Source organism: Martes martes (assembly GCF_963455335.1).
Source record: "Martes martes genome assembly, chromosome: 6".
NCBI classification, from domain to species: Eukaryota; Metazoa; Chordata; class Mammalia; order Carnivora; family Mustelidae; genus Martes; species Martes martes.
This window is the reverse complement of record NC_137893.1, coordinates 113,422,992-113,446,119: the sequence shown is the minus strand read 5'-3', so window position 1 is coordinate 113,446,119 and position 23,128 is coordinate 113,422,992. Positions and strand designations below refer to the sequence as shown.

Genomic DNA, 23,128 nt, shown 5'->3' with positions numbered 1-23,128 from the left:
GACCACTCTGTTCTGGAGAATCATAATGTAAAATTTCTTTGCTAAAATCCTCCCTTAATTTCCCTGTGCTCTTTTTGAGGTATTAGTTGGATATCTGATCTCCTGGCAGTGTCCTCCAAGTTTCCTATATATATGTATTTTTTAATCTTATTTTCTATCTCTATCTTTTCCTTCTAATTTCCAGGAGGTTTTCACAGATTTAGCTCTGTTCCATTTTCTTTTCTTTCTTTTCTTTTTTCTTTTCTCTTCTTTTCTTCCTTCCTTTTTTCCCCCCTGCCATCATGTTTTGCATATCTAGGAAAGTTTCTGTCAGGCTGTTCTCATATATGAATAAAGCACTAAAAAAGATTATATAAGCTCTGAATAAGGTTTCAGTATATTGACTGCTGGCCTTACTTCAGGGTAAACTCTGGTGGAAGCCAAAGTCTCAATATATAATTTTTTTTTCTTTTAGGCCACATAACATCCCCACAGCAGTCTCTTCTAGTCTCTTCCCTTCAGGAAAATAAGCCTGTCTGTCAGCATCCACTTCACAAATTTTCACTTAATTCCCCTGTTTCTGTTTCCAGCAAGCATCTTGGCTCCATCCTGAGCTGGTCCAATCTTTCTTAAAGTGAACCCCCTAACATGGCATTTTTGAAGTACCTTTAAATGCTAGCCTCAAGACTTCAGTGACGCATAAATGAGGACACAACTGTTGCTATCTGAGAGGAGTAATGCGTTATGATTCAGACCCCAGGGGCTGAGTCCTAGCTCTTCCTAGGCTTGGCCTGGAGATCAAGTGACATCCCGTATTAGAAACACCCAGCAAACTGAAAAATACTTTGCAAGTCTTGGGCGTTATTAATAAAAGTTGTGACATTTGGGCAGGTATTCAAGCTGCTTTCTTTTCCCAGAGCACTCCACTCGAAATGAAAATTTAATTTAAATAAATCATGCAAAGATATTGACATAGCTAACTATGCTGAAAGCTGCTGGGGTTTTTAACTTTTCTCTAAAACCCAGAAAGGCTGGTTAATTTAATTGTCTCACCAACCAAATGACAAAGCAATTTGGGCATCTCACTGCCTTTTTAAAAAAACTTATGTTAATTTTTAATTGAAATATAATTGGCATATAACATTGGTTTCAGGTATACAGCATAACGATTTGATATTTGTATATATGTGAAGTGATCACCGCGGTAAGTCTAGTCTCCTTCAGTGCCCTTTGAGAAAGACAGTGGCTTTGGCCTAAAACAAACGACATTACTCTTGGTCTTGAGCTTTGTGTGCTCAGCAAATCAAGGAAAGTTTATTGGGTGAGAAAATAAATGGATCAGCAAGTGAGGATTGCTTTTCAATCTACTGCATCCTTAAAAATGATGTGTTGCACTGTATAATCAGAGCTTAAAATTCTGAATTCTGGCGAAGGATTACAGCAAGGAAGAACAACGAAAACATTTAATAATTATATTAGTATTGCTATGTCTAGTAAAAAAATCAATTGCATTTGGATGGGGGAGAACAATTTCCTTTCAAATGTGTAGACTCTTTGATAAATGAAACTATGATTAGATTGTAAAGGTATTCTTGAACATTTTAAGCCTTTCATTTTATACTATTTTTTGTTCAGCATAATACACAAGCTGGAGTTTTAAGTAAAAGAAAAATTAATGATTTCCCAAATATTACCTATATTTGCACGAACTTAATTTTTATTTTTTATTGAAGCATAGTTGACACACACTGTTACATTAGTTTCAGGTGTGCAACAGAGTGACCTGACAGTTCTATACATTACACTGTGTTCCCCACAAGTGCAGTTCCCACCTGTCACCATATGATGCTATCACAATACAATTGACTATATGTCATCCGCTGTATCTTTCATCCCCATGACTTATTCATTCTATAAATGGAAGCATGTACCTCCCACTGACCTTCACCCATTTTGCCCAATCTCTTAGCTCCCTCCCCTCTGGCAACAATCAGTTTGTTCTCTGTATTTATGGGTCCATTTCTGTTTTGTCTGTTTGTTCATTTGTTTTATTTTTTAGATTCTACATATAAGTGAAATCATATGGTATTGTCTTTGTCTGACTTATTTCACTAGCGTAATACACTCTAGGTCCATTCTTGTCACAAATGGCAAGAGGCCACTCCTTTTTAATGGGTGAGTAATATTCCATCATATAAGTATACCACATCTTCTTTATCCATTCATCTGTTGATGGACAATTTGGGTTGCTTTCATATATTGGCTATTGTAAGTAATGCTGCAATAAGCATAGGAGTGTACATATCTTTTCAGATTAGTGTTTTTGTTTTCTTTGGGTAAATACCCAGTAGTGGAATTACTGGATCATATGCTATTTTTTTTAAAGATTTTATTTATTTATTTGCAGAGAGACAGATCACAAGTAGGCAGAGAGGCAGGCAGAGGGAGAGGGGGAAGCAGGCTACCTGCTGAGCAGAGAGCCCGATGTGGGGCTTGATCCCAGGACCCTGAGATCATGACCTGAGCTGAAGGCAGAGGCTTAACTTAACTGAGCCACCCAGGTGCCCCTCTATTTTTAACTTTTTGAGGAACCTCCATACTGTTCACCACAGTGGTTTCACCAGTTTGCATTCCCAACGGTGCACAAGGGTTCCTTTTTCTCCACATCCTTGCCAACATGTGTTATTTCTTGTCTTTTTGATTTTAGTCATTCTGACAGGTGTGAGGAAGGATTGCTCATTGTGGTTTTGGTTTGCATTCCAATGATGAGTGATGTTGAGCGTCTTTTCATGTGTTTGTTGGTCATCTGTATGTCTTCTTTGGAAAACTGTTCAGGTCCTCTGCTGAATTTTTAATAGGATTGCTTTTTTTTTTTTTTTTTTGGTGTTGAGTTGTGTAAGTTCTTTTATATTTTGGATATTACCTCCTTATTGAATATATCACTTGTAAATATCTTCTCCCATTCTAAGTAGGTTGCTTTGTCATTTTGTTGATGGTTTCTTTTGCTATGCAAAAGCTTATTTATACGTGTTTAATTATTGGTCACAGTATTTATTACATAACTCAGTTCCATAAAATGAACTTCTAGATCTCTAAGCAAAACTGTTCAGTCTGCCTCTCACCTTTTATGGGTTACCTGAGAAGAAGGCCTTGTCTGGCTTTAGCTGTGGACATATAAACACCTCAGGTCTAATGATTTGCTACAAGAGTAGCAATATGTTTTCAAGTTCAATTGGAAATTGTTTTTGCACAATTTAGTAGTTGATAAGTTAGATCAGGGAAGTTCCTCCAATATTCTGTATATCTTTCTTGTACAATATGGTAGCTAATATCTATCATATTACTACTGACCTCTTGAGATCTGGCTAGTGCCACTGAGGAATTGAATTTGTAAGTTTAAATAGCCATATGTAGCTGTTGGCAGAGTTCTGTATCATCACAAGGGATACACGCATGAGAAATACCTCAAAGGGCTCACTTTCTAACAGAACAGCTGATACTCCAAAATGCTTTTTGATATATCCAGAAGTATCAAGGATCTGTGCCTAGAAGTGGTTATATTTTGAGTGTATGTTGTTTGAGAAATTATACAATAGAAAAATCAATAAATACTTTAGTAAAGATTTTAAATACACGTGAACTTTACTTGTGATAACAATATCTCCATTCTCCTGAGAGCAAGGAGTCCTGATAAGGGTAAGATATATGGTGGTTTCATATATAGATAGGGACTGGTGCCCGGACGGATGTAAGGAACCCATAGAATAACTTGTGCACTCGCAAGTTGGAAAACACTTCTAGAATTAAAAGATGAGAAGGAAAGATAATTAAAAGATAAAAATAGTAAGACAAAAAATTCACTGAAAGTGTGGCAACACTTCCTAAGTGGTTACGAAGCACCAGAGGATGAAAGGCTAGGAGTGTGGGCCTCACGTGTCTTGTGTGCATACTCAAGTGTGTGACACCTCTTTCCATTATGGTGATTATCACTTGGCTTCAGATCTGAAACTTCTACTACTTACGAATCTCTTTCTCTAAGAGAACAACATTTCTCTTTAATGCTCTTTAAAAAAAAAAATAGAGATGGTTTGCATTAGAAAGCATGCCCAATGGTCTGTCAATAGTCATAGAGTAGTTTGACTTAAAAAATTAACACTTATTTCATCATTAGATACAGAACGATGTCTTTCATGTAACTGAACCACCCTCCCCGCTTTTTCCCCTACTCCATTTCTGTTGGAGGACCTGCATATTACAGCCACACACAAAAGCTAAAGGTAGGCCTGTGTGGTGGTCATCCCTCACCAACACACCCACTTAAGCCTACAGTCTAAATTAAAACAGTGTGTTTGTCACTACCTCATGAAGACAAATCTCCGAACGTCTCAGATCGCCACACCAAACCCCAACAGTTTAGAAGTTCTGTGTCTCCCACTGCTTGTCAGGAAGGGAAGAAATCTCATTTTGTAGAATCATTGTCTCCATAATTAAATACCAGCTTCACGGCATGGATTTAGAGAAGAATATACCTTGTGATTCTTAAGCAACCTGGTTTTAAGGTGGTTCTATTCTCAAAAGATGTGGATGGCAATAGGAGAAGCATTTGTTTTTAATGCTGAAGCCAACCCAGAGTTATTGAAAAGAAAATGAAACATTAAACAGCCTTATATTATGAGGTAGCTTCAAATCATACGCGTATTAGTTCATATTCTCAAACATTGACATATTCCATAATCCCACCAGCTCTTAAAATGGAATGAACTATTTCAAGTTATTGCTCTAGGTGGCATTAAAAGCAATCCCATGGGCAGTAAACCTTGACATCCTAAACAAATACGCTGTTCTTCAGAACGGCGGCCCACATCTGCCTGGTGAAAGTAATCGCAATGCAGGGAACAATGGCATGTTCTGCTCCATTCTTAATGATCAATTATATTTCATCAAGTCACCCGTAAGATACATGAGGTCATTCCAGGCCCGACACAACTGCTAACCTCCGCAGGTCCTCGCTGGCATGGTTAATAAATTTGAGCAACGCATGGGGCATTTACTGAAAACATATATTTTTCTTGCTGGGGGAGGGGGGAATGTCTACCCAAATCTAAGACTGTACATTAAGTTCCAATCTCATTTTTACGAACAAAACAAATCAGTAGCTCTACTAAGCAGTGAAGCACAAAGACCGAGAACGACCCAGCAAGCACTCACAGAGACAGATGTTGCCCTCAACCTATTACACTGACATTTACCTGAATGAGGTTGGCAGCTGGGTTCCTTCTTTTCTCGAAGTGTTTCTGGCGGTGCTGTTCTTGTACTTTTAATGCAAAACCTGAGCCAAGAATGCCCTGGAATAAAATACAAAAATAGTACTAAAAATTTTTTTTCAAAAGGACTATTAAGTAAGACAAATATTAAAAAAAAATCTTAAAATGAGTCTGAGAAAAGACAAACACTGTGCAACCTGTTTGTAAACATATTACTTATTAAAACAAATACTATTTACCTCTGTTATAACACCATTGGCAATGGCGAGTTTTGAGGCAAGACTGTCAAGAAAGGTAACAACTTTTGCTCTTTAGTAAATCAACCAGGCAAATGCCATTTATGATTTCTTATAGTGTGGTAAGGGGTAGCATAATCATAAATAAAAACTGTAATTTTGGAAAATGTTTTTTTGTGTGGCTTTCTCCATGACACTTCTTTATGCTTAAGTTAGAGTAAATGCTTGTATCCATTTGGAATTAGGGGGCATGATGGAATTTAGAGGGTAGGAATTCTGGTTCTGGACAGAGGTGGGTTTAAAATCTGGGACAATTAATGTCTCGCTACTGTGGACATGAGAGTTTTTCTAGCACTTTGATGATACTATGAAATTTTATATTTTCCCACTCTTGAAATGGTGGGGGTATATTTAAAATCTGCCCCAGCTTAATTCTCCATGATGCAACAATTCTACACCTACCAAATTAAAGTGAAAGAGGTGGGGGAGACAGCTAGCCACTCAGTTTTGAAGACAGAAAGTTTTCCATTTTGCCTGTTTATATAATAAAGACAAGAGCGTGGGTTATTGCAAAGCACAGTCCTGCTTCCCTGAGTTTTGATCTCACACGTGTAGCACTCCTTACCTTTTTGGTTTTAGCTCACCTATTGAGATTTTGGGGTTAGTGAGACGGGTTGTCCCTCCTATGTTTATATTAGTACTTTTGGCTGGTTTGCTTCTTTCTGCTTATCACTTGGAGCTGCCAAAATCCTGGCTCTTTGAAATGCCTCTGTCTTTTCAGTTTGCTTTGGTCTAACATCCATGGAATTGAGATGCTTTGTTTCAGCCTTGGGTTGGCTTTTGGGGCTTGTGAAATTCAGTCTCTGGGCTTTGTCTGTAAGTCTCCACTTTATTGGCATGGGACATGGAGCTCCCCTGCTTTCAAGTCTGTGGTTTTACTTGCTTGCTATAAATTATTACCTTTTTATTAAACTTCAAGGAGTCTGACCCTTAGGCTAGAGATGGATGTCTTAGAAGCATTGAGTCAGTATTTGTTGTAGATAGGGAATGGTTGTTTTTCTTGTCTTTATATTTTTAAAGTAGGTCAAAGATGGTCTAGGCTCCTGGGGCGGATGGTGGGGTTTTCATCGATAGGAGGTGTGAGGTCTCGGCTGGATGACAACTTGGGGGAGATATTTATGGACTCTAGGTCACCTTTAACCTTCCTTCTTATCTTAGATGTCACAATTCTGAGTATATCTGTGACAAAAACCAGATAATTACTAATGCAATTATGTTTAATATACAGTTCTATGATAATACTGTTTGCTATTAATGAGCAATAATCAACTCCATTATTAATTAGGATGAATGACTGTACTGTGAAGTTAGAAATTACATCATAGGTTCTGTTTTCCATCTGTCTTTTTCCGTGGCTGTCTCATGCCATCTGAGATCTTCAATAGGTTGAGGCTGCATCAACCAAACTTTGTGCAAACATAAAAACCCGGTGTGTGTGATCTTGTTTGTCGATTTAAACAACATTTCCATCCATCTAGAGGTTATAAAAATGACCTCCCAACTCTAGTCATTTATAACTCCAAAATTTTTTCCTGCTATTTGAAATCACTTAGGAAAGATTTATTTTCCTTTTAATGTTATTTTTCATGGAGTATAAACATGTGAAGGAATATAAAACATTAGAGTTTATACAACATGATTGTTGTACGTATTGTGTGTAGGTACATTACGTACATAGCATCTATAATTCACTCACGGAGCATAATTCAGATTTTGTAGACATTAAATTAACAGCAACAGCTACCACTTTGGGGCACTTTTTATGTGAAAATGAGGCTTAGAGTTAGATCCCTTCTGGAAAATAAAGATAGGCCCTACATAGCACGAAATCAGCATTTGCCAAACAAACTAAAATGTGCTAAAAATCATACTGGCATTGCTTAGAAACATATATTAGTAGTTGGCAAATGTTTACTACATATCTCTTGAGCCAGGCTGTACATTACAAAAGTTATTAAACCAGCTCTGCTCATTGTCTCATTATGGCTCCATTCCAATTTTCTTCCACCTCTTTAAGTGCACAGCTCAGTGAACCTAACTAGAAGTCTGCTAAAATAAAGTCCATTATGTTTTATATATTTAGCTTATGAGAGATATCTATGATATATACATATATAATCCATGTGCGGTCCCTTCAAATATCCACATCAATATGATGAAAATTCTTAGAAACTGAGTTTGGTTTTAACTCATTGTCTAAGATCTTATGACTTACATTTTTAGGTTTTATGTTTTAGTGCTCTGTTGAGAAGTGTTACATAAACAGTAAGTAGAGAGAAAATGTGTCTTGGTAAATATTTTAAATATTTTTCCCTCTTCACCTCCTAGATTTAAGGAGCCCACTGTGCATCTGGCGCAGACAGACGGACTGGACAGAATGATGCTCACAGCAGGAAGGAAGGGAGCATCTGAAATGGGAGAGAGGTCTGTCTCTGAGGACGATGGTGAGCAGTACAGTGCCTCTGCCTGTCCATAGCTCTGGGAGGCTCTGGGGCTCAAAGAAAGCGACCTCCCCAGGGAGTCTGGAAGGGTGGCCTGTGTGCCTCAGTGATGTTCAGGAGAGTCCTTCTGCTTTGAAGAAAGGTGGGGAAAGGCTCTTCTCTTTCTTGGTCCTTGGGTTTCCTGGGTGGGAGGAACCCCAAGCAGGGATGGCTCACGACTGACCTCTAACTTTCCTAGCAAAACGTGCTCGTCTAAATCTTGATCACATAGCACTGTTGCGTGGGCAGGTACATAAGACAAAATGGCATTTCCAGCCACCTTGTTTTTCCTTTTTTAAGAGTAGATATGGACCATTTGATCTTTCATTCAATAAGTAAGAACTCAGCACCTGATGGTGAGGTTGCAGTAAAACACCGTGGTAAAGCCAGTTTCTCTTGGCATTGTGAGGGAATGTTCCGTTCTGGGCAAGCAAGTTTTTCAAATTCCCACATATATTAATTTAATTTGCATATATGAAAATTGTAATCACATTATCAGGAAACATTCCCAAGCACACCTGCTTCGTGTCTGATCTTTAACCTAATAGAATGACACAATTTAACCTTCTTGTGATAGCTCAGGGTTTCATTATGGGGACTGGTATTTGGCTGTGCTGGTTGTAGCCAGCTTCCGGGGGTGGGTCGACCCTAACACTAACCGGACCCAGGTCCTTCCACACTTTGAACACTTGTGTCTGCTTGCCCCTTACAGATTTCCCCCCTCCTTTGTTGTTAGTCTTCTACCATCTCTTCCTGTTACAATATTTTTTCAATCAGTCTACCTCTCTGCCTTTGCTGTTTATAATCTCCAGAGAATTGTGAAACTATGTAACTCAGCTTATCAGAATTTTCTCTAAATTAAGAACGGGTTATGATTTAGGTCTTAAGAGGCTCTGCCATGAGGACAGCATGCACATTGCTATTGATTTTAATAGCCCAGAGGTTGCCTCCCTCTGTTTGTAGCTTTTCACTGGACCACAGAGGTTGTTTTATATGTGTTCTCAGAATAAGCATAAACACAAATCAGCAGGTATTTTGGTTAAAAAAAAAAAGCCCAAGAATGTATTTCTTTGTTCCTAAAAGTATTTTCATGTAGGGAATTTGATTATTGAATGACTCTCTGCTCTGAACTGGATTGTTGAGCTTGCTAGAGAAGTTGATTCTGGGTAAGTGAGGTATTTTTTTTTTTTTTACTCTCCCTGATTTTTCACTTCACAACAGGAAACAATATATCTAGATTCCTACAGAAAATGGAAGAAAGACTTCGTGAAAGTTTTCTTCGTGACAAGCATTTGACTTATATTACCACATTGGTCTTCACAAAATTTCTCTGGGTGCCATAATTCTTCCTCTATCATAGACAAGGAAACATACCCAAGCTTAAACGGTATCCCTCCAAAATTCATATGTTGGAGTCCTAATTCCCAGCACCTTAGAATGTGACCTTACTTGGAGATAAGGTCTTTACAGAAGTAATCAAGTTACAAAGAGGTCATTAGGATGGGCCCTAATATAGTATCCCCGGTGTCCTTATGAGAGGAAATTTGGACACAGGCAGGTACAGAGGGAAGACAATGTGAAGATAGAGAGTGAAGACTGCCATCCATGAGCCAAGGGAATGAGTCTGGAACAGTTCCTTCTCTCATGGCCCTCAGAAGGAACCAGCCCTGTCACCTCCTCGATTTTGGACTTCTTGACTCCAGAACTGTGGGATAACAGATTTTTGTTGTTTAAGCCACCCAGTGATACCTTTACAGCAGCCCTAGCAAATGAATACTGTCGCATTGGCAGTGTTTGTGCTGTAGTAGTATGTGGCTTTACATTCAAGCTAAGATCTAATGCTCACGCGTATGCACAGTCTTTTCAGTGTCTTCTCTGTGGTCTTGTATGGTCTGGGGCAGAAGCAGCTGGTCAGTCCAGAGCTGAGCTCCCGCCACGGAAACGACATGGGCAACCTCTGCGCTCATTCATGGACAGAGGAGGAGCCCTGTGAGCTAAAGGCTGGGGTGTGAAAATCCCTAGTCCCTTGGCTTCCTTTGAAGGGGTACTCTGGGGTCGCTCAGCAGAGGCTGTGACGCAACTCAGCGTCTGTCTGGAGCAAAACTGAGGCTATCGTTCCTTAAGCACGACTGAGGCCACTACTGTCACGCTCCTTTTGTTGGCTCTCTTCCCCTAGGAGAAGTGGAGTGAACAACAGTGAAAATCTGGGGATAGAGGCAAATCGTAATATTTTACCAACTGCCTGTAAAGAAACAGGAAGGTATAATGATCAGAAAGCAAACTTCATCTGTTAAGGAGAAAATAATCAGAAGCTTGGGAGAAGATAAGTGTGCTCTTCATTCTGATAAGGTGCAGAAGCTGTTCATTAGGAAAAATCAATGACGATGACAGAAAGAACAAATCATCTGACACATAGAAACCCTTTCAGGTGGTTGGCTTTTCACTCAAATGGATCTGGAGCAGTAAATGCTCCACTTGTCACACCCATCTCTTCAGCAGCACACATTATAAACCAAAATGGAGAGATCAGTTTAAAAAGAAGATATCTTTAAATCTTTACACATATTTTAAATGCATGAGTCGCACGCTGACCGAGAGGGGATGCCATCTGAATTATTATTTGGTCATAAAGACCCAGCAGGTATAGAACTCCCAGGTTGAGCATCTCCAAGGGAAGACCATATTTCATAAATTTCCCAACTAGATGTATGTGGAAGAGTCAACATGTTATCAATACAATTATATTTGTAAGTGATATAGATAGGTTCTCGGGCATTCCAATTTGTGAAAGCTCATGCTAATAAACCTCTGAGATTTAATTTAAGTCGCTTTATTTTTGCCAAGATACTCACGGCAGGAAGGGCAAAGAAAGAAATGCCAAGGAGCGCAAAGCCTGCAGAAAGCAATCTTCCCAGCCAAGTCAGGGGAGTTTTGTCTCCATAACCAATCGTTGTCAATGTAATCTAAAAACAAAATAAATAGAACGTGCGGCTTAAGTACTTGAGAGGAAAGTTAGGGCCCATGAACAGGAGGCAAAGCAACGTTTCCACTTAATCATTATTCAACAAGCCTTGTTGGCACATTTTATTACTGTGCTTTAATTTTCCGTGACGCATAACAGAGCTTCTCTTTGTTTAAGGAAGGGAATAACCTACATACTTGTTCCTTCCTTATAACACAATTTTCCATCTTTTCTCAGTGCATTCAAAGAAAGGTTATTTAAATAAGTGGATAACCATCAGTGATACAGAAATGATAGCACCATGGATTTAGGACTGGATCAGTACACAAAACAATAACTTATGTTAATTGAGGCTGTCTATTTATTACCTTGGCAGGCATTTCCTGGAGGTCTGGCATGTGCAAGGTACGTGATATGATTTGTAGTGGAACAAAAATGAGAGGTACATAGTTCTAGTCCTAAGATATTTACGGCGCAAGAAGGGAGACACGTCACACACAAATCATTAAAACACAAAATAGGGCAAGACAGGTATGATGATGGATGCATATATAATCTTCTTTGGGGACTCAAAGAACAGATTGATCATCAACAGCTTGGGGGGTGCCAAGGAGGCTTTACTGGGGAGATGTTAGCAAACCTAGGTTTTGAAGGAGAAGCAATATTTTGAGAGGCAGAAATGATAAAGAAGGCGATCTAGGGAGGGAAAAGAGGTGACCAGCTGCACAGCAGTGAGGACAAATAGGGTAGGTTCTAGAAGGTGTAAGTTGCTCAGCTGGGCTGGAGCATGGTGGGTCTGAAGAGGATGAGTGGAAGGGGAGATTAACTAGATATGCTATAGCTTAGATCAGGGAGTGTCTCTGAAAAACAATATTTGGATCACATCTCTACCATGATCAGACTGTTCCGGGAATCTTCCCATGCATCTTAGAACAAAGTCCCATCTCCTCTCCAGGGCCCACAAGGTTCTGCATGACCTGGCACAACGATGCGACAAGTGAATTGGGACTGTATGGGAGTGCAAAGTAAAGAGATGTGTTAGCAAGTTCCATAGAAATGCATTTGTTAATTCTCTGGGATGAAAGGGAAGACTAAGTCAACAAGGACTTAGACATTTCAAGGGGAAGATGGTTGAGCCATAAATAGAAATATGATAATGGGAAATAGAAGACTTTGAAGCAAAGACAGAGAGTTTGGTTTTGCAAATAAGTGCTTTTGAAATGTTAGCAGGACTCTGATCTAGAAATGTTGAGGAGGAAATTGAGATCGAGAGCTCAAGTCTTGAAAGAGAGAGATTGGATTCGGAAGGAGATTTGAGTTTGGAATCAGGCACAGGATGATTGTTGAAGATTTGTGAATAAATGAGACTGTGAAGGCTGCAAAGAAGAGGTTCATGGGCATCTCGGGAAACAGACATTGAAGGGATGGAGGGGAAAGGAAAGTCAGAGAAGAATAAATATTTTGAAAAGTAAGGGAACTAGAAATGGTTTATATAAATGGAAACTCAATGGAGAAGACAGAGTTTCATAAAGCAGATCCCTGGTATCCCAGTCTCATAGAAAACCAGGACAATGAGGACTGAGAAAACATACTGGGTATGGAGACAGACAGCTACTGATGTCTAAGAAAGTGGTTGCTTTGGTTTTATCCTCCTACTGGACCTTTGACAGCAGGGTTACGTTTGAGAGGTAGAAATGATAGGAAACAATACTCCATGATGCCAGACCTTTTAGAAACTTCCAACTCAGCTTCTGAGCCCTCCCCAGGTTTCTCTTCTCCTCACTTACAAGGGTTTTCTCTTGATATCTTTGGTGGCTCCTCTTACGTGGCATCTCCCACACAAGTCAACCTCTAACTATTGGATTCTTAAGGTTTGGTTCTGAATTCTCTCTTTCAAAAAATTCTGTTCTTTCACTTTCTTTGCTCTTTTTTTTTTTTTTTAAACTTTCTTTCCTCTTCTATCCTCTCTTTTTTTTCTCTCCTCCCAGGTGATCTTTAGTGTTCTCATGAATTTAAATACCATTTTTATGGTGCACACCAAATTCATACCCCCAGGCCAGATTCTTCTGAGCTCCAGATTCACCTATGTGCAGTTGATATTTCTATCTGGATGGCACATAGCCATTTAAACTTAACATGTTTCAAACAGGGGCGCCTGGGTGGCTCAGTGGGTTTAAGCCTCTGCCTTTGGCTCAGGTCATGGTCTCAGGGTCCTGGGATCGAACCCTGCATTGGGCTCTCTGCTCAGCAGGGAGCCTGCTTCCCTCTCACTCTCTGCCCGCCTCTCTGCCTACTTGTGATCTCTGTCAAATAAATAAGTAAACTCCTTAAAAAAATGTTTAAAACAGAAAACTTATTCTTCCCAAATCTGTCATTCCCCCAAATGCATCCCCTCACAGCCTAATCGAGGGCATCACCATCCACCCAGATGCTCATGTCAGAAGCCTCAGTGCTTGTTTCCCTCACTCCCTCCCTGAGTCTATCAAGTCCCATGGGTTCTAACTTCCAAAGATACTGCCAAATCATCCCCTGCTCACTGTCTTCCCTGCCATGGTGACAGGCCAGGCTGCTGCAGCAATTTCTCAATTGCTCTCTCTGCTTTTGCTCTTGATTCATTCCCTCCAGTTCCTTCTCCCTATATCCGTGAGGGGAATTATTTTGTTACTCCCCTTTAAAAATCCTTCAACAGCTACTCATTGAATTCAGAATAAACTCTAAGACCCCAACTATGGCCTACCTGATCTGGTCTCCACCTATCTCTCCAAGATCACTCTGATTTCACCCTTGCTCACTGTACTTTGACCACAATGTACTTTCAACTCCTCAAATAGGCCAGGTTATTTCTACCACAGGACCTTTGCATAGCCTGTTTCTTCAGCCAGAACTGCTCTTCTCCCTACCCTTCCTAGAGGTCCTTCTCATTCTTCAAGTCTTATCCAAAATACTCCATCATCAGAGTGGTCTTCCCTACACACCCTGTCTATAACAGGGCCTTCAGTTACTTTCTATTTCAGCCCCTTGTTTCTTAATAGCACTTACTATAAGTGGTAGGTTCTGTATATTTTTTCGGGGAGGGGTCCCTATTTCCTTTACCAGAAGGGTAAGCACGCCTTTATTATCTCTCTAACATCTAGCATGATGCTTGCCACAAAGTAGGAGGAACTCAATAAATATTTAGTAAATAAATGAAGAATCCTTTCAAGAACACTGGTAACCAATGGAGTGAGAAAAATCAGGCCAGAACTCGCAGAAACCTCTGACTTGAAGACAGACTATCTAGGATGTCTTTGTGCATATCTACAGAGAGAGTGAGTCTGAGCTGGGGAGGAGGAGTGGTAGCTTCATTACAGGGTAAGGCAACCATGGAGGAAAGAAAATAGGATCAAGTGTACAACCAGAAGGGTTAGCTTTGGCATTGTGGAAGGACATGTCTTCTACCATGGGAGAAAGCTGTGGACACAGTATGAGTGAAGGGCAGCTTTGAAATGCCTGAGTTGGTTCTCTTCAGTTTTAGTAAAGGTGAGGGTGGGGGTCAGCTGTGGGCAGTGAAAGACTTAGAGCTTTGGGCGGTGACCGTGTGAGAGAGTGTCAAGGACAAATCAGCAAGAGAACAGGGAAGGCTCATCCAAGGTTGGAGAAAGAGAATTTGTAGAACCTAGTGGCCAAGTTAATCACATATCACTAGCAGTATTAGGGGTGGGGCTCTCCAAGGAATTCCTTGAGATTGCAGAAAAAATATTCCTGGCTCAATTTTGTTATAGGTTCGTAATCCTAAGTATGTGGGAAACATTTTAATCTATACTTTTTCTGCAAAACAGCTTAATCCTTTTCCAGCAGTTTAATCATAGTAAACTGAAGGAGGTATTTCATGGTTAGGTCACAGCAATGATGGTACATTTCACGGTAAACTTTACATTCTAATAATGCAGTAGTCTCCCCTTATCCATGATGGATACATTCCAAAATCCCAACGGATGTTGACCCTACATACACTGTTTTCTTCCTAAACACACATACCTATAATAAAGTTTAATACATAGATACAGTAAGAGATCAACAATAACTTATAATAAGAAAAACTATAGCAATCTACTGTAATAAAAGCTATGTGACTGTGGTCTCTCTTGAAATACAATACTGCCCTCAAGTTTCTTGTGATGATATGATAAAATGCCTACGTGATGACATGACATGAATGACGTGCGTGTGATGACGTAGCGTTAGGCTACTATCGACCTTCTGACTAAATGTCAGAAGGAGGACCATGTGCTTCCCAAGGTAACAGAAGGTAGTTAGCAGAAACAGTGGAAAGAGAGACCACGGATAAGGGGGAGCTACCATGCATTTGAGTTATTCTCCTTGGCCCATCTCTCAGAGAGCGTTTTTTTGTTTTGTTTGTTTTTTTAAACCACTGCTTTTAAGTCGGAAGAATGAGACACAGCAAAATGACGATGTGCCCAGTGTCTCATTCTGAGTAGAGAAGAACGCCTGCTCTCTCTCATTCTGAATTTAGAGTTGCCCTCCCTCTTACAGGCGTGCTTTGTTGGAGAGAAAGGAAGCCCGGGAACGCTGAGAGCTGCCTCCCTGCCCTCCTTCTCTCTGCACTGGGTTCAGACTGGCACGCAGAGTCTGGAAGGGCTGGCGGCCAAGCTCAACAACTTCCTCCACTCCGATTTCATAGTCTTTCGGGATGTTGCTTGGTTGAAAGCACAGAGGCCTTCCATTGCCAGCCAGGCTTGAGAAGGATCTGGCAACAGGGTAGCAGTTTCGTCTCAGTCCATGCTGGGAGCAGGATTTTCCTTTGTCTCATGCCTGCTGGGAGCAGGTCCCTTTCTGTGGCTGCAAAGGGGACAACTGGACTCCCTGAAGAGGACAGATGGGTAGTACCAGGGATGAAACTGACATTTCTAAGATGCACTTAGAGCCTTCTTTACGAATTCACATGGACCCATCAGCTTGATTCGGCCACTGACTTCCTAAGCAATGACCGGTTGCATGCGATGAGACCATCCTCCGATGAGGCCTGCATAGATGTTCATTGATTTTTCTGGACTTTTAGGTCAAGATGTCCTTGAAATACCAGTGTGTCTCCTGGAACAGCACAACTACGTTATGTTTCTTTTCTTTTCCTAGCCTCTGGAACGCCCTGCTAACGATTATCAGCTGGTTCTTTGTACCTGAACTGAGTAGCAGCCTTGGGCAGGCAGGGGGCTTATTCTGCCACACTTGTGCCAAACAATAAACCCAGTTCGTCTTTTAGAAATCCTGTGAAGCGTTCAGGGGCCGAACCTAGTAATGATGAGTTTCACTGGGATCCAAAGTCAGAGAAAGGTAGGCTCACACAGAAGCCCAAAGACACCAGCTCATCAGGGGAGCTCCTGGAACAGCAGTTTCTTTCAAAGAAACTTGAGAGGCTGCCTGTGTGATCTTCAGGGGCTGGAGGAAATCTACCATATTGGACATAATTCCATTTTGGACCTACTTCCAGAGCTGAAAGGAGATATGCCTTTTGCATAGGATAACCTGTGCTGAATAGATTAAATTTTAAAAATGTATTTATGCATTTACTCATGTTTTTACATATGGATTATTGATTCTTACTTATTGACTTTAGACTATGGTGTTTATAATATCCTTGGAAAGTCTGTGAGGTTTTGATTTTTCTTAAGAACACAAAAGGACAGATTAAAAAAATGTCAACTATTTCTTCCAGTGCAGTTGTGGGGAGACGACTACTTTCTTTGAGTGAGAGGATGCCATTTAATGCCACACTTTGTGACCAGAGGTGGAAACCGGCAGAGGCATTGTCAGGTGATAGCCGGACCAGACAGGTCAGGATCTGAGAGGGAAGGGCTCCCTTCAGCCTCAGTCGACCTCAGGAACGCTGGTAGTTTGTGCTATCGTTCCGTCGGGCCATTTACTTGAAGGTGATCTGGCAGATGGGAAAGGTTCAGATAAGTTTTTGCCATCATATTGTATGTACTCAGTTGCTGCCACACAGGTGACAAAATATATTTTCTGAAAAATCTGTGGGTTGCAGATGTTGGTATAAATGTGTGTTTGTAGTAGCAAAGGTGGACTCGGAGCCCTTAGTGTGTTTAGTAATCGAGAAGTCTTGTCTTCAGGAATAATACTGCAAAACATATGCAAATTCGGGCCCAAGATTTCTTGATTTTTCTTCCCTCTTCCTTTGTTTTCTTTCTGTGTGGGATGGCAGATGCTATGGTCAGATTATAACTTGGACACTGGGTAGACTGTAACTTTTTTTTTTTCCTTCAATAAGAGAATTAATTCCAGACCAGTAGATATAAACCCATCCTTCTTCCCTCCAAGTACACATCGATAAATATTTATTGGTCTAATTTTGAAAATACAATTATGACTACTACTTTACAGCTAATTCATTCATGAGAACAAGTTAAGAACATACTATTTGTAGATGTCCAAAGCCCAGTACAGTTTCCCTATAAGGCCGTGCTTCAGAGGATGATTCCCATGAGGAGTTTGTCAACTGTCTCTTTCCCTCCCTTCCCCTCTTCCCCCACCCCTCCCCCCTTCTTCCCTTCTCTTCTCTCTGGGTTACTTCCTGAACACCTAGTTTCAGAGAGTGGGTAGCCTAGAACCTGTGCAGGAATTTGTTCATTGTAAATTCGTAGATGAGAAAGGTTTTGAGTGTGCACACGGCAGACCCTCTCGTGGGGGCGGCCTCCCATCCTGTGGTGCTGCTGGGGCAGGCAGCTCGGGGTGACAGGATTCTCTGTTGTTCTTCCAGGCTCGTTGTCAAATACGTAACGACAGTAGGGACTCACATTTATTCAGTGCCCGATCTAGGCCCTACATATCCTCATCTCGTTTACTACCCATAGCAACTTTGTGTTTGGGTCACGCTATTTTCTCGGTTTTATAGAGATAGTAAATGATTCGCTGAATACCGCACCTCTGCTAAATCCCAGCGATGGGGCTGGAAGCCAAGTTTCCTGACTTTAATTCTTCTGTTCTTTTCCATACAGTGTGTGCTCAATGTTTATGGACTAAAATCAAGTAAAAGTATTCAGAACCATGTGTGAGATGGCATTTACTAATGGAACAGACGTCTTAGGAAAGGCTTCCCACCGGTATATTTCACATACCCGTGCCATCCAGGCAGGCACACAATACAGAGGCTCACAGCAGCTAAGACGTTTTGGTGCGTAGCAGCTTGTGCATGTGTATCTCAGTTTTTGCTTGGTACTTAACAGTGTTCTTGAATAGTTAGGGTTGGTGTGTTGATGATGTCTCGGCCAAGTAAAGCTTTGATACCATCAGATAATGCTTTGGTAGTGAGAAATTATTGTTAACTTTGATTTAACATGCCAACGCTGAGTCAGAAAACTACAGCTTATCAGAGTTGCAGAAAATATTTTGTACTGGTGAGCTCAGTGGAAGGAGGGTTGATTCTCAGTGCTATGAGACACAAGGGTTTTTTTTTTTTTTTTTAAGATTTTATTTATTTATTTGACAGAGAGAGAGAGAGAGAGAGAGAGAGATCACAAGCAGGCAGAGAGGCAGGCAGAGAGAGAAGGGGAAGCAGGCTCCCTGCTGAGCAGAGAGCCTGATGCGGGGCCCTGATCCCAGGACCCTGAGATCATGACTTGAGCCGGGGGCAGAGGCTTAACCCACTGAGCCACCCAGGCGCCCTGACACAAGGGTATTTTTGTTCATTCCACAAATTCACACCACTTCTTGTTCTTAGATTTTTGCAGGAGGATGAAACTCATGACATCTATTTGGGCTCTACAACCCACTGAGTGCACCATACACTACACTATCCATAAAGCCTTCTGTATTATTTGCTTTGAGAAAGGCTGGAAGGTTTTCAGCATGAATTCTAGGACTAACTGGCTTATATCCAATTCTTCTACATGCCTGAAGTAATCAAGTCAAGCACAGGGTCCCAGGTGGAGGCTGTCGTCAGATGCTGACTCAAGAATACTTATACGATTTGCTGTTGTGCGCTTCTTAAGAAAAAAGCCACCCCATCACACTGTCTTCATCACAGAAATATCAGTAAGTAGAGAACAAACTGGCCTTCAAGAACAGATCATTATCAGGCAATATTACTTCAGGAAGACCTGATCTTAAGTTATTTCAGAATAAATCTAAGGCAAATCAAAAGGAGAAAAATAATAACAGAGAAGAAGGAGATAATAATAGGAAATAACTCCACGGAGACTTGTTCTTAAATTATTTCAGAATAAATCTGAAGCAACCGAAAAGGAGGAAAATAATAATAGGAAGTAACGTCAAATGGAGCTCTGCCCAACAAATGAAGATCCTCTTTTCCTGTAGCTGCCAGGGCCTCAGCCACAAGTTATTTCCCCTTGACCCTCTTCTACTTCTGTCACGAACGTCCCTTCAGAACCCAGAACATCTTTTCATTCTAACCCCCAATTCCCAAGTCCCTTTTGTGCTTAAGCTGTGAGTCTTCCATGAAGTAAAGAGCCCTTTGTTCCTTTTGTTACAAAGGTGCTTCCATCTAACATCCATAACGAAATGTTTTTGCCAACAGTGGCCACCATCTTTGATTGGGCACTGGCCGTGGTCTTAGTACCAGGCCCTTTATATTGATTATTCCACTTATTTAACAAACTAGGTGGTAAGGAATTGTCTTCAGGGATCAGAGCTGTTTGAATTGTTACTGGCTTTGAATAGTGCTGATCACACATGAATCCCTCCCAAAGTGGGTTTTGGGGATAGTCCTTGATATTTTTTTAACAAAAGGATGTTAATAATTACTATTCAGAATTCATTGAAATATTGTACCCACAAACCACAAACTGCATTTTGATACTTCATGTCAATAATTTGGGCTTTCTTAATGAAGAGAATCTCCTATTTTTTTTAACTGAAGTCTAACACTTAGAAACACTAGTTCAGGGTGCTTTCATTTCTCTGTTAATTCTGGGTACTTCCATAGTTAACAAGGTGTCCATTATGTGCAACATGGACAACTTTAACTAGAAAGTATCCACCCACATATTTTACTAAGGTCTTGAACAATATATAATAAAGGGTATAATGTTCTAAATTTATTTTATTTCATATTGGAGACCCAGTATATGCTCTTCTTATAAAGAATAGAAATAGGGGTGCCTGGGTGGCTCAGTCAGTCAAGCATCTGCCTTCAGCTCAGGTCATGGTCCCAGGGTCCTGGGATGGAGCCCTGCATCCAGCTCCATGCCCAGCGGGGAGCCTGCTTCTCCCTCTCCCTCTGCCTGCATCTCTCTCTCTCTCTCTGCCTGCCAGCTCCCCCTGTTTGTGTTCTCTCTCTGTGAAATAAATAAATAAAATCTTAAAAAAAAAAAGAATAGAAATAATAAGCACTTTTGTTTGTTTTTTTGTATATTTTTAGGCTTCAGACAATTTCATTAATGACTCAGTTAATATCAACAAACCCACTATGGACCAACAGGCCTTTTCCTAGAAGCTTGACATCTTAGAAGATTATTCAAGACCAGATTTTTTTTTTTTAATTTAAATGGAAAAATAATTAGGCCATCCAAAGAACCTGCTAAGTACAGGTTAAGCTTCAGTCAGAATATGACTACTGAAAATGGCAATCAATGAAAATATGTTACTTCCCCTCTGAAAGTCACAGATATGACCTTTGAAAACCTGCTACGTGGGTTATTCTGGCAAAAGAAATAAGCCTGTGACTAAGTGAGCAGTATATTAAGAGTTTCCCACACACTGTTTAACATACAATACAGCAATTCTGATTAGTAATAAGGACAAAAGGAAGACTATTGGAAAGAAGGATAAAGAGCTGCCAGGCTGAACTCACCAAGGACTGCATCTCAATGGGACAGGTGCACCTGAATGTCTCAAGCATTTAAGTGCATTATCAAAGAAAAACAGAAACTAAACTTAAATTCAAATTGTTGCTTTGAAGCCTGGGATAATGAACTGTCTTCCCCTTGCTGGCTAGAAAAGCCTCCTGTTTTCTGTTTACACAGTTTATCACACAATGAGTCACAAATTTTCACTTGCATTCTACATATAAAAGGTACTTCAAGAATGTCACACGACTGCTCTCTTTCAGGTTTTCCTCCTTTCAAAATGTCCATTAATGCTTGTGGGGTAGGAGGGAGGAGCTGGGAACCAAATTATTACACCACTAGATAGCTTGATTCCTAATGACACAATCTTGAAGACACTGACTGATAATTTAAGAAAAATATCCTAACCTTCAGGTGAAGCTATTTCTGATTCTTATTCATTTTACTGCTGCTGTGTGGCCAATAAATATACCAAGTTCTGTTCAATACAAGCCCTGACAAGTTTTCTTTGTCCTTGACAAAAGTTCTAGTTCTCACTGATGCACTTTTGATGAGTAACAGAACAATGCAAGAATTGGAAACTTAAATCTATGTTCCACAAAATGAACAACGAACTTATAAATATATATATTTATTTTTTAAGTAGGCTCCATGCCCAGTGTGAAGCCCAATGCGGGGCTTGAACTCATAACCCTGAGACCAGATCAGAGCTGAAATAAAGAGTCGGACACTTAACCTACTCAGCCACCTAGGTGCCCCCCAACTTATAAATATTTTGCCCACAGTTTAGGTAAAGGATGTATTTTAATTTCGGTGACAATCTAGCACTCAAGAAAGATTACTGATGATCTATTAGAGAACTTAATTTTGTTGGGCCGAAGAGATGGGAAGCTGTTTAGACAATTATAAATGCTGTATGTTTTTACAAAACACCCTTTTGGAATGTCTTAAGGAATAAAATAGAAAGAAATAGAGTTCATATATTACAGAAAGCATTCTCTTACCTTATTAGGGCCCATGTTTAAAAGACTGTTTTACAAATTCTTTACAATGCAGACAAGATTTTTGCTTTAATGGAAAACTATGCCTTGCTTGGAGCACACCCTTCCAGGTTATCAACTTTTGACTTTATGGGGCTCTGCATTTTTCATGGCTTTTGAGCTATTTTGCAGCTCTGTAAGTTGTAGATAACTGGGAGCATTGCAAAATAATTCTTGTCTATAGACATGTAAATAAATTCTGTCTAGGGAGGTTTAATTGACTTCCCTCTCACAGCCAGCTTTACCTCTATTTGAATTCATTTCAATATTCTTGATCTTTATAAGTTTCTGTTTTTTGGACAGTCCTTTGAACCGGATGTAACGTTGTACTAGCTTCCTCATTAATAATGACAAATTTTTAAAAAGGAGTTAAAATCTTTAGCACGGGTCTGTATGAGGTCATGCATTTTTTTATCTGTTTGGGAAACGATCCCTTAATAACAATTTAAATGAAAAGCAGGCTTTTGAGTGGAAGATTTTGAAACTAAGTGTCTATGATCTCTGACCTCAAAGATGGTTACCAGTTTTCTCTTTTTCACTTCTTGTGCCGTAATTTTACTTCAACTTCCATTCAGCTACTATTCCTTTTTTTTAAACCTCAGAAAAAACTTTTTTGATGAGTGGTAAACGGATGCAAAATTGGTCATTTAGAATCTGTGCTCCACAAAGACAAACAAACAACCCTATCAAGATTTTAATCACAGTTTAAAAAAATAATGTACCCTTATTTTGGCAACAATCTAGCACTCAAGAAATACTTCTGATGATTTATAAGAGAACCTAATTTTGTTGAGCCATAGAGATGGGAAAACTCTTTAGACAATTTTAGTTAGTGCTGTGTATTTTCACATAACTCTCTTTTGGAAGTTAATGTTTTTTATGAGACCTTTCATAAATGATTCAAAGAAATCATTACACTGTATTCAAAGGAGACATTTCACAACATCCAAAAAATAAAAACAGATTTTTATACTTACTGTGCCCCACCAGAGAGCATCTGCATATGTAGAAAACTCTTTATTGGCATCCTTTTCCACAAGATAGACAAGGAAAGATGAAAAAATAAGAACCAAAAATCCTATGTACCAAGCTGTGATTAATTCCTAGATATAAAAGGAATGAAAAACTGTTAGAGGTTAAAAAAAAATTTTTGAAAAAGGAAAAAAAGATCTATGTATTCATTTTATTACTTTTTGGGTATTTATTTTATATATATACATATATATGTATATATATAAAATGCCCATACATATATATACACATATGTGTGTGTGTGTGTGTGTGTATAA

General features: G+C 39.8%; 1 protein-coding gene across 1 annotated transcript in view; it reads right to left on the bottom strand.

Annotated features, from left to right (window-relative positions):
• Positions 1–23,128, bottom strand: part of KCNQ5 (potassium voltage-gated channel subfamily Q member 5) — a gene marked incomplete at its 5' end in the record, with an annotated part of 518,313 nt that overhangs the window by 77,439 nt on the left and 417,746 nt on the right. Inside the window, 3 exons of the mRNA XM_080805542.1 lie at positions 5,229–5,324; positions 10,872–10,982; positions 22,817–22,942. Coding sequence (XP_080661668.1) covers positions 5,229–5,324; positions 10,872–10,982; positions 22,817–22,942 — 333 coding nt within the window. The remainder of the gene's footprint in view (positions 1–5,228; positions 5,325–10,871; positions 10,983–22,816; positions 22,943–23,128) is intronic.